This window comes from Doryrhamphus excisus, chromosome 3 (assembly GCF_030265055.1).
Source record: "Doryrhamphus excisus isolate RoL2022-K1 chromosome 3, RoL_Dexc_1.0, whole genome shotgun sequence".
Taxonomy (NCBI): Eukaryota; Metazoa; Chordata; class Actinopteri; order Syngnathiformes; family Syngnathidae; genus Doryrhamphus; species Doryrhamphus excisus.
This window is the reverse complement of record NC_080468.1, coordinates 23,723,033-23,735,612: the sequence shown is the minus strand read 5'-3', so window position 1 is coordinate 23,735,612 and position 12,580 is coordinate 23,723,033. Positions and strand designations below refer to the sequence as shown.

The 12,580-nt window shown below is 44.4% G+C and overlaps 1 protein-coding gene across 1 annotated transcript; it reads right to left on the bottom strand.

The window, feature by feature from the left end:
• Nucleotides 1-413: 413 nt before the first annotated feature.
• pygmb (phosphorylase, glycogen, muscle b) lies at nt 414-12,316 on the bottom strand. The gene is made up of 20 exons (XM_058067931.1): nt 11,955-12,316; nt 11,312-11,413; nt 11,169-11,247; nt 10,978-11,081; nt 9,509-9,640; nt 9,284-9,395; nt 9,133-9,215; nt 6,890-7,033; nt 6,727-6,819; nt 6,510-6,656; nt 6,274-6,437; nt 5,308-5,422; nt 4,054-4,155; nt 3,835-3,982; nt 3,699-3,757; nt 3,040-3,181; nt 2,771-2,978; nt 2,572-2,706; nt 2,416-2,482; nt 414-985 (listed from the first exon to the last, which is right to left on the bottom strand). The coding sequence occupies exons 1-20, from the start codon at nt 12,195-12,197 to the stop codon at nt 836-838; spliced, it is 2,529 nt and encodes an 842-aa protein (XP_057923914.1). The 5' UTR covers nt 12,198-12,316; the 3' UTR covers nt 414-835.
• Between the last annotated feature and the right edge of the window lie 264 nt (nt 12,317-12,580).

Sequence of the window (12,580 nt, the reverse complement as noted above, 5' to 3'; positions counted from 1 at the left end):
GGAGTAGCCGCAACAAATGGGGGGGATCAGGTGAGACCTTCAATGTTTTAATATGATGAACATGAGGATGGAAGAAAGGGGGCGGTGCCATTAATTGACTGACAGCTGTCAACAGGGGTGCCACCAGGAATTCTGGGTCCCATGAAAAAAAATTATTAATTTTTTTAATAACAACTAATTATTTGGGCCCCTTTCAGTCAGTCTTTGGATCTCTTATACAACGACTATGGCAGGGCATGAGACATATTTATTTTGCTATTTATTTGTTATTTGGGTTTGTTTGACTACATTAGAGCTTATTCTGTCTTTTTAAAAAATATTATGCACACCTTCTGTACAGCTCTAAACAGCAGCAAATGGGGACCCTTTCGGTCTGCACTCCAGAACCACAGAAACCAGGACATCATCCAAACTTGTGGGCTACATTTGCTATTTATTGACCCAAGAGACAGCTTCCATGTACAGTACTGGGATCAAATACACAAACACATAAAGAACACACACGTCTAACAGAGTCACTTAGGTGTGAGGCAGTAGAGATAAGGACAGACAGCAACATGCATTAAATGGAGGACAGCAGTAATCACATCGTCCTCCATGGAAGACCTACAGTAGACTTTTCACACGTCACAGTGGAGAAGATGCCGGCATTCTGGAGTGTTTTTAAAGGCTTTCAGGCTCGGGTGGGCGGAGAAAGGCAGTGTGGTCCAATCGCTATGACGACTCATGTTTGAATACATGGATTAGTTCAACACAGTGGATCCTAACAAGCTTTTTAAAACAGCTGAGCTAGGGATTGAACAGCGGGAGGGTTGGCGGGGCACTACGCGCACTTTTAGCGAGGATCATCTGGGGCGCCAATCTTCTCCAAACTGGGCTCGATGTTCCAGATCTCCCTGGCGTATTGGGAAATGGTGCGGTCACTGGAGAATTTACCCGAGGCTGCGATGTTCCGGATCACCATCTTGGTCCACTCTTTAGGGTTCTAGCAAATAAGCACACACAGAAGATGTGGCTCTTTGTGTGGGTTGGTTCGATACAAATATCAATAGTATTATTTATGGAGTAATGGTACAGCATCGACACAGTTCCATATGTTTTAAGTTCACGGTTCGGTTCATTCTTGGTAAAGTAAGGGAACAAAATGCTAAACATAAACATTGCTTAACTGTTGTGTAAATGACTTAAAATGCATTTGCTATCTTCTGGCACGTAATTTTCAAAAAAAAAAATACAGTGGAATGCCTGTTTTGAATGATTCGGTTTTCAATTAAATTCTCATACGCTGTCGATTGTTTCATGTAACAAACTGTTGTATTTTATCCTTTGGCACATTGAATCCTGTGTTATTCATGAAAATGTGGACTAACCACACCTCACACAAAAGTATCGAGTTTGCAGTATCGAGTTAACACAAAGCTACGATACCCTGATCATATCGATACCAACATTTGCAGGGTCACCCTCTACTACCACACAGCTCCACCTGTTGGCGCAACATGGAACTAGTCATCAAATGACAAAACTGTTGGCAAGTTTGACTGCTACCGTATGCTAACTTATCTCTATTCGACTGTACACTGTGTGTGTGTGTAGAATGTATATTCTGAAACTGTGGTGTGAGCACCACAGTCGGTATGCGGGCTCCATCTAGTGGTACTCAAGAACACCAATGCTGTGCACTTCTGTTTTCATTCATTCATTCATTTTCTACCGCTTTTTCCTCACGAGGGTCATGGGGGTGCTGGAGCCTATCCCAGCTGTCTTCAGGCGAGAGGCGGGGTACACCCTGGACTGGTCGCCAGCCAATCACAGGCCACATATAGACAAACAACCATTCACACTCACATTCATACCTATGGACAATTTGGAGTCGCCAATTAACCTAGCATGTTTTTGGAATGTGGGAGGAAACCGGAGTACCCGGAGAAAACCCACGCATGCACGGGGAGAACATGCAAACTCCACACAGAGATGGCCGAGGGTGGAATTGAACCCTGGTCTCCTAGCTGTGAGGTCTGCGCGCTGACCACTAGAACGCCATGCCACCACTTCTGTTTTTACACTTAATATTTTGACTTGATAAGTTTGTTACCGGCGTCACGGCGTCGAGTGGTTAGCACACAGACCTCACAGCTAGGAGGACCAGGGTTCAATTCCACCCTCGGCCATCTCTGTGTGGAGTTTGCATGTTCTCCCCGTGCATGCGTGGGTTTTCTCCGGGTACTCCGGTTTCCTCCCACATTCCAAAAACATGCTAGGTTAATTGGCGACTCCAAATTGTCCATAGGTCGCATCGAAGTGTGTAGCTGCAAATCAGGGGGGAGTTCAATGTCTGCTGACTGACTGACAAAGTGACGCACACTACTGTTGCGATAGACGTATTGGGCACCCCTGTTCTAGGCAAGTACTGACCTTGTAGAGGGCGCTCACTCTCTCCTGGCATTCCATATAAGCCTCGTAGTCGGCAAACACCTTGAACCTGCAGCACAAACAAAGACCTTCTAGCTACGTATTTATTTATTTATTGAACATATTTTGTGCGACTAAAGAAAATAAAAGAGCCGTGACCTGTCGTGGTGCATCAGCATATTGACGAGATCTTTGAAGAGGTCCACATGATGAGGGCTGAACAAGCCTCCTGCTATCTGAGACACGGCCTGCTTCAGCTCAGGGATGCGGTTGTAGTACGCCATAGCATCATAGCTGCAGAAGCAACATTTTCAGCTTAGCATACCAGCATGTAAAGTCCATGATTATTAAACCTCACCCCTTTTTGTCCAGAGCCTCCACATCGTCCACTCTCATGCCAAAGATGAAGAGGTTCTCCTCGCCGGCCTCCTCCGCCATCTCCACGTTGGCGCCGTCCATGGTGCCAATGGTGAGAGCGCCGTTCAGCATGAACTTCATATTACCCGTACCCGATGCCTCGGTGCCTGCCGTGGAGATCTGCTCCGACAGATCGGCCGCCGGGATAACTGTGGGGTATAATCCGTCATAAACTCATTTGGAAAAAAACATGTGACATGAATTACTGACCTTTCTCAGCCAGAGTCACTCTGTAGTTCTCCAGGAAGATGACTTTGAGACGATCTCCCACCACTGGGTCGTTGTTGACCACGTCACCGATGGACGTGATCAACTTGATGATCAGCTTAGCCATGTGGTAACCTGGAGCCGCCTGGACACAGTCATATAACTCACATATATACGGTATGCTTCCTGTTTCACTGTTTTATTAGCCCCGCCCACCCCATTTCATTTAGCTTTACTGACATATTTATTCATTCATTCATTTTCTACCGCTTTTTCCTCACGAGGGTCGCGGGGGTGCTGGAGCCTATCCCAGCTGTCTTTGGGCGAGAGGCGGGGTACACCCTAGACTTGTCGCCAGCCAATCACAGGGCACATATAGACAAACAACCATTCACACTCACATTCATACCTATGGACAATTTGGAGTCGTCAATTAACCTAGCATGTTTTAGGAATGTGGCATGCACAGGGAGAACATGCAAACTCCACACAGAGATGCCTGAGGGTGGAATTGAACCCTGGTCTCCTAGCTGTGAGGTCTGCGCGCTAACCACTAGACCGCCGTGCTGCCCCTACTGACATATTTTATTTACTTATTCTTATTATTCTGAGTCTACTGTGAATGTTGATGAAATATGTGTGCATCTATTAGCCTTAGTGACCTTTCCTCCAATCATGATGGTCCTCGGAGTCCAAGACTTGTTGGGCTCCTTCCTGATGCCTGCACGCGGACACAAAACAGCAGAAATTTTCACATCTCCTCCAAACTGCTGACGTCCGACAAGAGGAAGCACCCACGGTTGTAGAGCGTGATGATGTGCAGGCAGTTGAGCAGCTGCCTCTTGTACTCGTGGATCCTCTTCACCTGCACGTCGAACATGGAGCTGGCGTTGATCTTCACGTGGTAGTGCTCCTCAAGGTGGGCGGCAAATTTCATTTTGTTCTCCTGCAGTCCATAGAAAAAGTTGCATGACTCGACTGACAGCAAAGCAGTCATCTTTATTTAGGGGGTCGTACTTGTTTGACTTTGGCAACGTCACGGATGAAAGTATCATTGTCCACAAAATCCAGGAGTTTCTTCAGCTGGTCCAGGTCCCGAATGTAGTCCTCACCAATTCTCTGTTAAAGTAAAAGACAATTCTATTATTATATTATTCAACTTGGAGTCGCCAATTAACCTAGCATGTTTTTGGAATGTGGGAGGAAACCGGAGTACCCGGAGAAAACCCACGCATGCACGGGGAGAACATGCAAACTCCACACTGAAATGGCCGGGGGTGGAATTTAACTCGGGTCTCCTAGCTGTAAAGCCTGTGTGCTAACCACTCGACCACTGTGCAGCCTGATTGAATATCATAAACCATTTTCTTTAATGTAGTTAATGTAATTTACTTAGCATATTTTATGTAATACAGTCGTCCCTTGCTACATTGAACATTGCTAACTCACACATTTTTAAATAAATACATACATTCTCCCTGTTTTGTAGTTTTATACAGCCTATTATCAGTAAAATACATGTATTTACTTATTCTTGGCCTAAATTAAGCATTCTCAAACATAAACATGGCTTACTGAGCTAACTAAATGAACTAAAATACAAATACAAGGCATTGTGAATGTAGTATTCTACACTGACCACTAGGTGCCAGTAATTGTCGGGTGATAGGCACCAGATGTGATTGCTAGAACAGGCATGATAATAATAATATCACAATAATAACCTGGGTTACTGTTCCATGACAATTTAAAACTCAACCCTGAACCTTTGGCGTCACTTCCTGTCCACCTGCCATGAAAAATCCCCCAGGAAACACATTTAGCGTGACACAAGAGTTCACATCTTAAATGTCTTATTTTTAAAAAATAATACTTAGCGAGACACCATGAGGACCTGCCGCTAGCAAGCAATGCGAAGGTCCTTTTGTATACTATAAAAGTAGTACTATGATATTGCAGGTATTTTGTTTTTCAAATTGATATCACCATTTTGTTAAAAAAATGGTTATTTCAAGCACTCTAAAAGAACTTTTTACTGATGTTAGTTACTTTGTTACACAAAAATGCTGTTCTAATGGCGGATAAGTCAGGGACTGTATACTCTGTATTTTTCACAGTCCACACAGAGATGGCTGAGGGTGGGATTGAGTCAAAGCTACCACTAGAGGGCGACAAAGTACACAGACATTTCCAAATGTGTGTGACATTAAAACATGTTTTAATGTATTTTCTACTATTATATAATCGCCTTTCGTTCAAGGGCCAACCCACCTCAGCGATGACATCCGCCAGTCCAGGGTTGCACATGAGAAGCCAGCGCCTCGGTGTGATGCCATTTGTCTTATTCTGAAACTTGTGAGGATCCATGTCGTAGAAGTCCTTGAAGCTGCACAAGACAGCAAAGATGGTCACTTTATAGCAGGGGTCTCAAACTCAATTTACTTGGGGGCCACTGGAGCTCGGGTCTGGGTGAGACTGGGCCGCATCAGGTACACAAAATAAGATGAAAAATTAACAAAACAAGAATAAAGAAAATCAATCAATCTGTAATAAATAAATAAATATAATAATAATAAAACAGCAAATAATAAAAACTTAAATCACAGTTGGTGGGTAGACAAATTATTTTTTTCAGATTAAAATGAACAAAGCATTATTAGAGCCCTGTAGACATGACAAAACACGACTAGAGTCACATTTATACTCTTTTTATCTACAACATATTGCGCAACTGCAGGGTCTTGAGACACATGCTAACTCGCAAACTAGAGAGCTAGCGACCTAAACGGTAGCCTCCAAGTTATTTCCTTTAAACTTAAATAGCCAAAAACTTACCACTTCCACACGGATAGGGAGGATAACTATTAACAGTTATTTAACCTTTAACATGAACATTAATCAAACGTAATAATTTTTTCTGGGTGCATGATACCATACAGCATCCATATCAAACTTGTGCGGGCCGCACTAATATTAAACTTTCATACCAATGCTGGGGCCTCAAACTAGTGTCCTGCGGGCCACATTTAGCCCGCGGGCCGCATGTTTGAGACCCCTGTACTAAAACATGTGCATTTTATCATACCATTATATGTTCATGTGATATATTTTATCATGCATTTTAGTAGGTCTGGGTTCCAAATGCCACATTTGGCCCGCGGGCCACGTGTTTGAGACCCCTGCTTTATAGTATGTATACACACACACACACACACAGAAGAAGCCGAATCATCTTACACTGTGTTTTTGATGATTTCAGAGTGGATCCGCGCCACTCCATTGACGGCGTGCGACCCCACGATGCACAAGTGAGCCATGTTGATCTTCTTGACATCACCCTCCTCGATGAGGGACATGCGGCGTATGCGGTCAACGTCGTTGGGATAGAGCTTAGCGATGCGCTGGAAGCACAGATAACGTGATAACGAGGGTGAAGATAAGACAGACAAGACACAGCAAGGATTGCCGGATACCTCCAGGTGCCTCCTGTTGATCTCGTAGATGATCTCCAGGTGACGAGGTAGCAGGTTATGGAAGAGATCTACGGGCCAGCGTTCTAGGGCCTCAGGCAGCACGGTGTGGTTGGTGTAGGCACATGTACGCACCACGATGTCCCACGCCTGACACAATAATTCTAGTGGAGTCCATGTAAGGGAAAATAAAAGCTCACATATAATGAGATACACAAACCTTCTCCCAGGAGAGTTTCTCAATATCCACGAGGATCCTCATCAGCTCCGGGATGGCTAAAGCAGGATGTGTATCATTAAGCTGGATGGCCACCTAGCAAAACACACAAAGAATTTACTCTGGTCTCCTTATAAAGAACTCTCCAGTCCTTTCTTGGACCAACCTTATCAGGTAGTGCCGACAGATCCAAGCGCACAAACTCGGTGGAGCCAAACTTGGAAGCTTTGAATCGTCGGATTATGTCTTGAAGCGTGGCGGCCACCACAAAGTACTCCTGTTTCAGGCGAAGCTCCTTGCCCTCAAAGAACTGACGTACCAAAAATAGCGACACGAATATATTACATTTCTTGTTAATAATCAACCATTATTAATCAACCATGACCCCTTCTGTTGTATTAGCGCTAATGCTACCTGACAATATCTCACAATTCATTTTGTATGTCTTACAAAGGGACAATACTAACAAAACAAACAAATTAAAATATTAGTCCATGACAACACAAAATACAGTTTTTAAATGAAACATTTTACTATTAAGGAAGGAAAACATCCAAACTTGAAGTGTCCCACTACATTCATTCATTCATTTTCTACCCCTTTTTCCTCACGAGGGTTGCGGGCATGCTGGAGCCTATCCCAGCTGTCTATGGGCGAGAGGCGGGGTACACCCTGGACTGGTCGCCAGCCAATCACAGGGCACATATAGATAAACAACCATTCACACTCACATTCATACCTATGGACAATTTGGAGTCACCAATTAACCTAGCATGTTTTTGGAATGTGGGAGGAAACCGGAGTACCCGGAGAAAACCCACGCATGCACGGGGAGAACATGCAAACTCCACACAGAGATGGCCGAGGGTGGAATTGAACCCTGGTCTCCTAGCTGTGAGGTCTGCGCGTTACCATACAAAAATACTAATTATCTAATTATCATTTTCTATACCGCTTTTTCCTCACGAGGGTCGCAGGGGTGCTGGAGCCTATCCCAGCTGTCTATGGGCGAGAGGCGGGGTACACCCTGGACTGGTCGCCAGCCAATCACAAGGCACATATAGACAACCATTCACACTCACATTCATACCTATGGACAATTTGGAGTCGCTAATTAACCTAGCATGTTTTTTTTGGAATGTAGGAGGAAACCGGAGTACCCGGAGAAAAAAAACCCACGCATGCACGGGGAGAACATGCAAACTCCACACAGAGGTGGCCGAGGGTGGAATTGAACCCTGGTTGTCCCACGACATATTTCATAAAAAGTTACGTCGCATTTCAGAAAAAGAACAAACAGTAAAATATGGTGGTGGTAGTGTGATGGCCTGCGTCTGTTTGGCTGCTTCTGGACCTGGAAGACTTGCTGTACTTTAGAGTAGTCAGTGTACAGCCGTTATTGGATAAATAGCTGGCAACACAAGTGAGTAGCAGTATAATTGTGTCCTACTTCCAGTTAAACGTGGTGGTGGTAGTGCTATGGTCTGGGAAGCTGGGAAGAATTGAATTCCAACATGAACTGGGAAATTGTCAAGCAACTATTGGGCCCATGGAGACCAAACATACCTCCAAGATGACCTCCAAGTGCCTTGTTGGGGAAGCTAGCCAAGTATACTGGATCTCCTCCAGACCTGAACCCAATTGAGTACCTGTGGGGTATCCTAAAGCGTGAGGAAGGTGTCCAACATCCACCAGCTCCACCACAACCTGTGCAGTTCTGGTGAATTCCATGCCCAAGGTGATTAAGGCAGCGTTGGATAACGATGGTGCTATGATGGACACAATTTGGACGTATTCAATGTGAACGACTCACTTGTGTTACCCGCTATTTACGTTCAGTATTTGCTCGATCATTTTGGAATAAACCACTCACCATGGCTGGAAACCGGACCACAGAACCGGACGATGCTGCTGCCAGCTATTTGCTATTAATAATGGCTCTGTTGAGGGCGGCACGGTAGTCTAGTGGTTAGCACGCAGAGAGACCAGGGTTCAATTCCACTCTCGGCCATCTCTGTGTGGAGTTTGCATGTTCTCCCTGTGCATGCGTGGGTTTTCTCCGGGTACTCCGGTTTCCTCCCACATTCCAAAAACATGCTAGGTTAATTGGCGACTCCAAATTGTCCATAGGTATGAATGTGAGTGTGAATGGTTGTTTGTCTATATGTGCCCTGTGATTGGCTGGCGACCAGTCCATGGTGTACCCCGCCTCTAGCCCCAAGACAGCTGGGATGGGCTCCAGCACCCCCCCCCCGCCCGCCCCCCCGCGACCCTCATGAGGAAAAAGCTGTACACTGACTACTCTAAAGTACAGTATATCTATGTTCAATTTCCATAGTATTGTCCCATAAAAATCTACAATATTCATTTCATGTACCTCATAAAGCAGGAAGTCATCCCCATACTCACATTATCGTTAGGGTAGAGAACCCTCGAGATGTTCTCAGCCAGGTTTCTGTCGAGCACCGCTTGAATGTAGCCACCAACGTTAACTATAGCGAACAACAATAAAAGGAGTTTATGATGTCATCACTGAGGCCAAACAATGTTTCTTACATACAGTCTTGGAGGTTGAAGTCACACGGAGCCTTAGCAGACCACAGTCTCATGGTGTTGACGATGTTGTTCCTGTAGCCTGGAACAGGGGTGTCATAGGGGAGGGCCAGGACCACCTGGATGCCAAAAAATATTTCTATTAATTGTTGAATTCTTATTGTTAACCACCAGCATTATGGCCCTATTGATTCAGACTCAGGGCACTATAGCATGCTCAATCAGCAGTAACCTGCATGTCCACCCATTTGACACCCTCCGCTGTGTGCTCCACTCGTCCATAGAAGTGGACAGGGCGCATGTATTCAGGGCGAGCCTTCTCCCACGGATTGCCATAACGCAGCCAGTCATCGGCCTCCTCCACCTGTGCACATGTGCAGTCGTGTGCATTAAAAACATATTTTATTAAAAACAAAAAAAAATTAAAAAACTTCGCTTTGGTTCCAATTTTCTACAAGAAAAGCTCTGATAAAACATTCCACTGTTCTCAAATATCTTACTTTTTATTTTTCTACACAAAATAAGATGAAAAATAAATAAATAAATCAAGAATAAAGAAAATCAATCGATCAGTAATAAATAAATATAATAATAATAATAAAACGGCAAATAATAAAAACTTAAGAAACCACATATAGTTGGTGGGTAGACAAATTATTTTTTTCAGATTAAAATGAACAAAGCATTATTAGAGCCCTGTAGACATGACAAAACACGACTATAGTCACATTCATACTCTTTTTATTTACAACATATTGCGCAACTGCAGGGTCTTGAGACACATGCTAACTCGCAAACTCGAGAGCTAGCGACCTAAACGGTAGCCTCCAAGTTATTTCCTTTAAACTTAAATAGCCAAAAACTTACCACTTCCACACGGATAGGGAGGATAACTATTAACAGTTATTTAACCTTTAACATGAACATTAATCAAACGTAATAATTTTTTCTGGGTACATGATACCATACAGCATCCATATCAAACTTGCACGGTGCCGCACTAACATTAAACTTTCATATCAAGGCGGGGGCCTCAAACTGGTGTCCTGCGGGCCACATTTGGCCCGCGGGCTGCATGTTTGAGACCCCTGTACTAAAACATGTGCATTTTATCATACCATTATATGTTAATGTGATATATTTTATCATGCAATTTAGTAGGTCTGGCTTGATGATTATGATGATTATGTATTATGTATGATGATTATTGATGATTATGTACTGTAAAACTACACTGTCCTAAGCAGCATACCTATAGATACAGATAGATATTGCAATTTAATGCATATTTTACTATGTTTTTATTTATTTTTCTCTACTGTAAAGCGTCTTTGAGTACTCTGAAAAGCGCTATACAAATAAAATGTATTATTATTAGGGCTAGGAGCTAGGAGACCAGGGTTCAATTCCACCCTCGGCCATCTCTGTGTGGAGTTTGCATGTTCTCCCCGTGCATGCGTGGGTTTTCTCCGGGTACTCCGGTTTCCTCCCACATTCCAAAAACATGCTAGGTTAATTGGCGACTCCAAATTGTCCATAGGTATGAATGTGAGTGTGAATGGTTGTTTGTCTATATGTGCCCTGTGATTGGCTGGCGACCAGTCCAGGGTGTACCCCGCCTCATGCCCCGAAGACAGCTGGGATAGGCTCCAGCACCCCCCGCAAGCGGTAGAAAATGAATGAATGTATTATTATTATTACCTGTCGCCCATCCACAATCTTCTGATTAAAGATACCAAACTCGTAGCGGATACCGTATCCGTATGCAGCCAGACCCAGAGAAGCCATGGAGTCCAGGAAGCAAGCTGAGAAAAAATGCAAAAGAGCTTCAAGGAAACTTCTATGACACAAAGTCCAAGAAAACACTGAGAAGAAAAGCGAAGGAGACTCACCAGCCAGACGACCCAGTCCTCCGTTCCCTAGACCCGCATCTTCCTCAATGTCCTGCAGCTCCTCCATGTCCAGACCCAGCTAGGAAGACATCCCAGTGAGCACAAAACACAACACAAAGTATCACCTCCACCTTACGCCTCACCTGATAAGTGGCTTCGTCGCAGGCGTTCTCCAAGGCTAAATTGACCATGGTGTTCTGCAGAGTGCGCCCCATGTAGAACTCCAAAGAGAGGTAGTAGACTCTCTGTGTGAGCAGGAGTGGGGGGAGAAATAGTATAAAAATAACACAAACATGCCTAAAAAAGGCTGTGTGACATTCAGGAAACAACAGCTGTGCTGGGAGAAATGCATGTCATATGCGGGAGTCAGTCATTGTTTACACTGCTTGGTAGAAGAACTGAATCATGGCAAAACACTAATGTTTATGCTAGTACTTGAGAGAATATTAGCTCTGCGGTTTATATGGTTGTCATGGTTACAATTATGTGTTCCCCCGCACGTGAAAATATGCAGACTTGGTCCTCACAGTGGGGGCCATTCTGGGAGGCGGGGGGAGGGATGCAAGAGGGCGACCTGCACTGTTACGTAACCGCATCGTTTTGGCTGCACTGCAGGACTCTAATATGCCTGACAGATTCAAGCATCCATGCTAGGTTTTAGCAATAAAAATGCTACACTGGTTCTAGATTGTAATGTGTGCAACAGCTGGGACGATGCACAGTGAAGGCAACACGCACGAGCACACACACACCTCCACTCAACAGAAATGCTGCACTGCTGCTTACTTTAGGGTCCGTCTCATAGTAGTGCTGCTGGGTGCGGATCCAGCGGCCCACCAGGTGGTCCCGGACAGTGTTAGCCAGCGCGAAGTAGTAGTCCCGTTTAGTGGCCACATTTCTGTCTTTGACCAGAGTGAAGTGGAGATGTCGGTTGAAATTCACTTTGAGGTCCGCGACATTTTCCACGCCGGCCAAACCCCGAACTGAGATCTGTTTCCTTTTCTCCTGGTCTGTCAGCGGCTTGGACATTTTGATTGGCGACTTCCGTGTAGTCTGAATGGGGAGGGGTGGATCTTGAGACGTTAATGTCACCTGCTGGCTGCAGAGCCTGTCCACTGCAAAAGCACTGAGCAGACAGCCAGCAGGAAGCTTCCAGTCCTATTTATGAGCGCGGGGTGGATCGATTCAAATGTCGATACCAAAGGGTAGTATCAGTATCATTCAGCGATGATGTCGATATTTTTACTTTTTAGGTGTAATTTCTCAAATATCCGTGTTTTTATGTACTTAATATTGGTACATTATTAATTATTACGATTAACAAACTGCAAAAATCACAAAACTATTCTAAGATGCTGAAGAAAAATCAAGTCAGAGAAGTATTGGTATCGGCAAGTACTGCTTGTTATCGG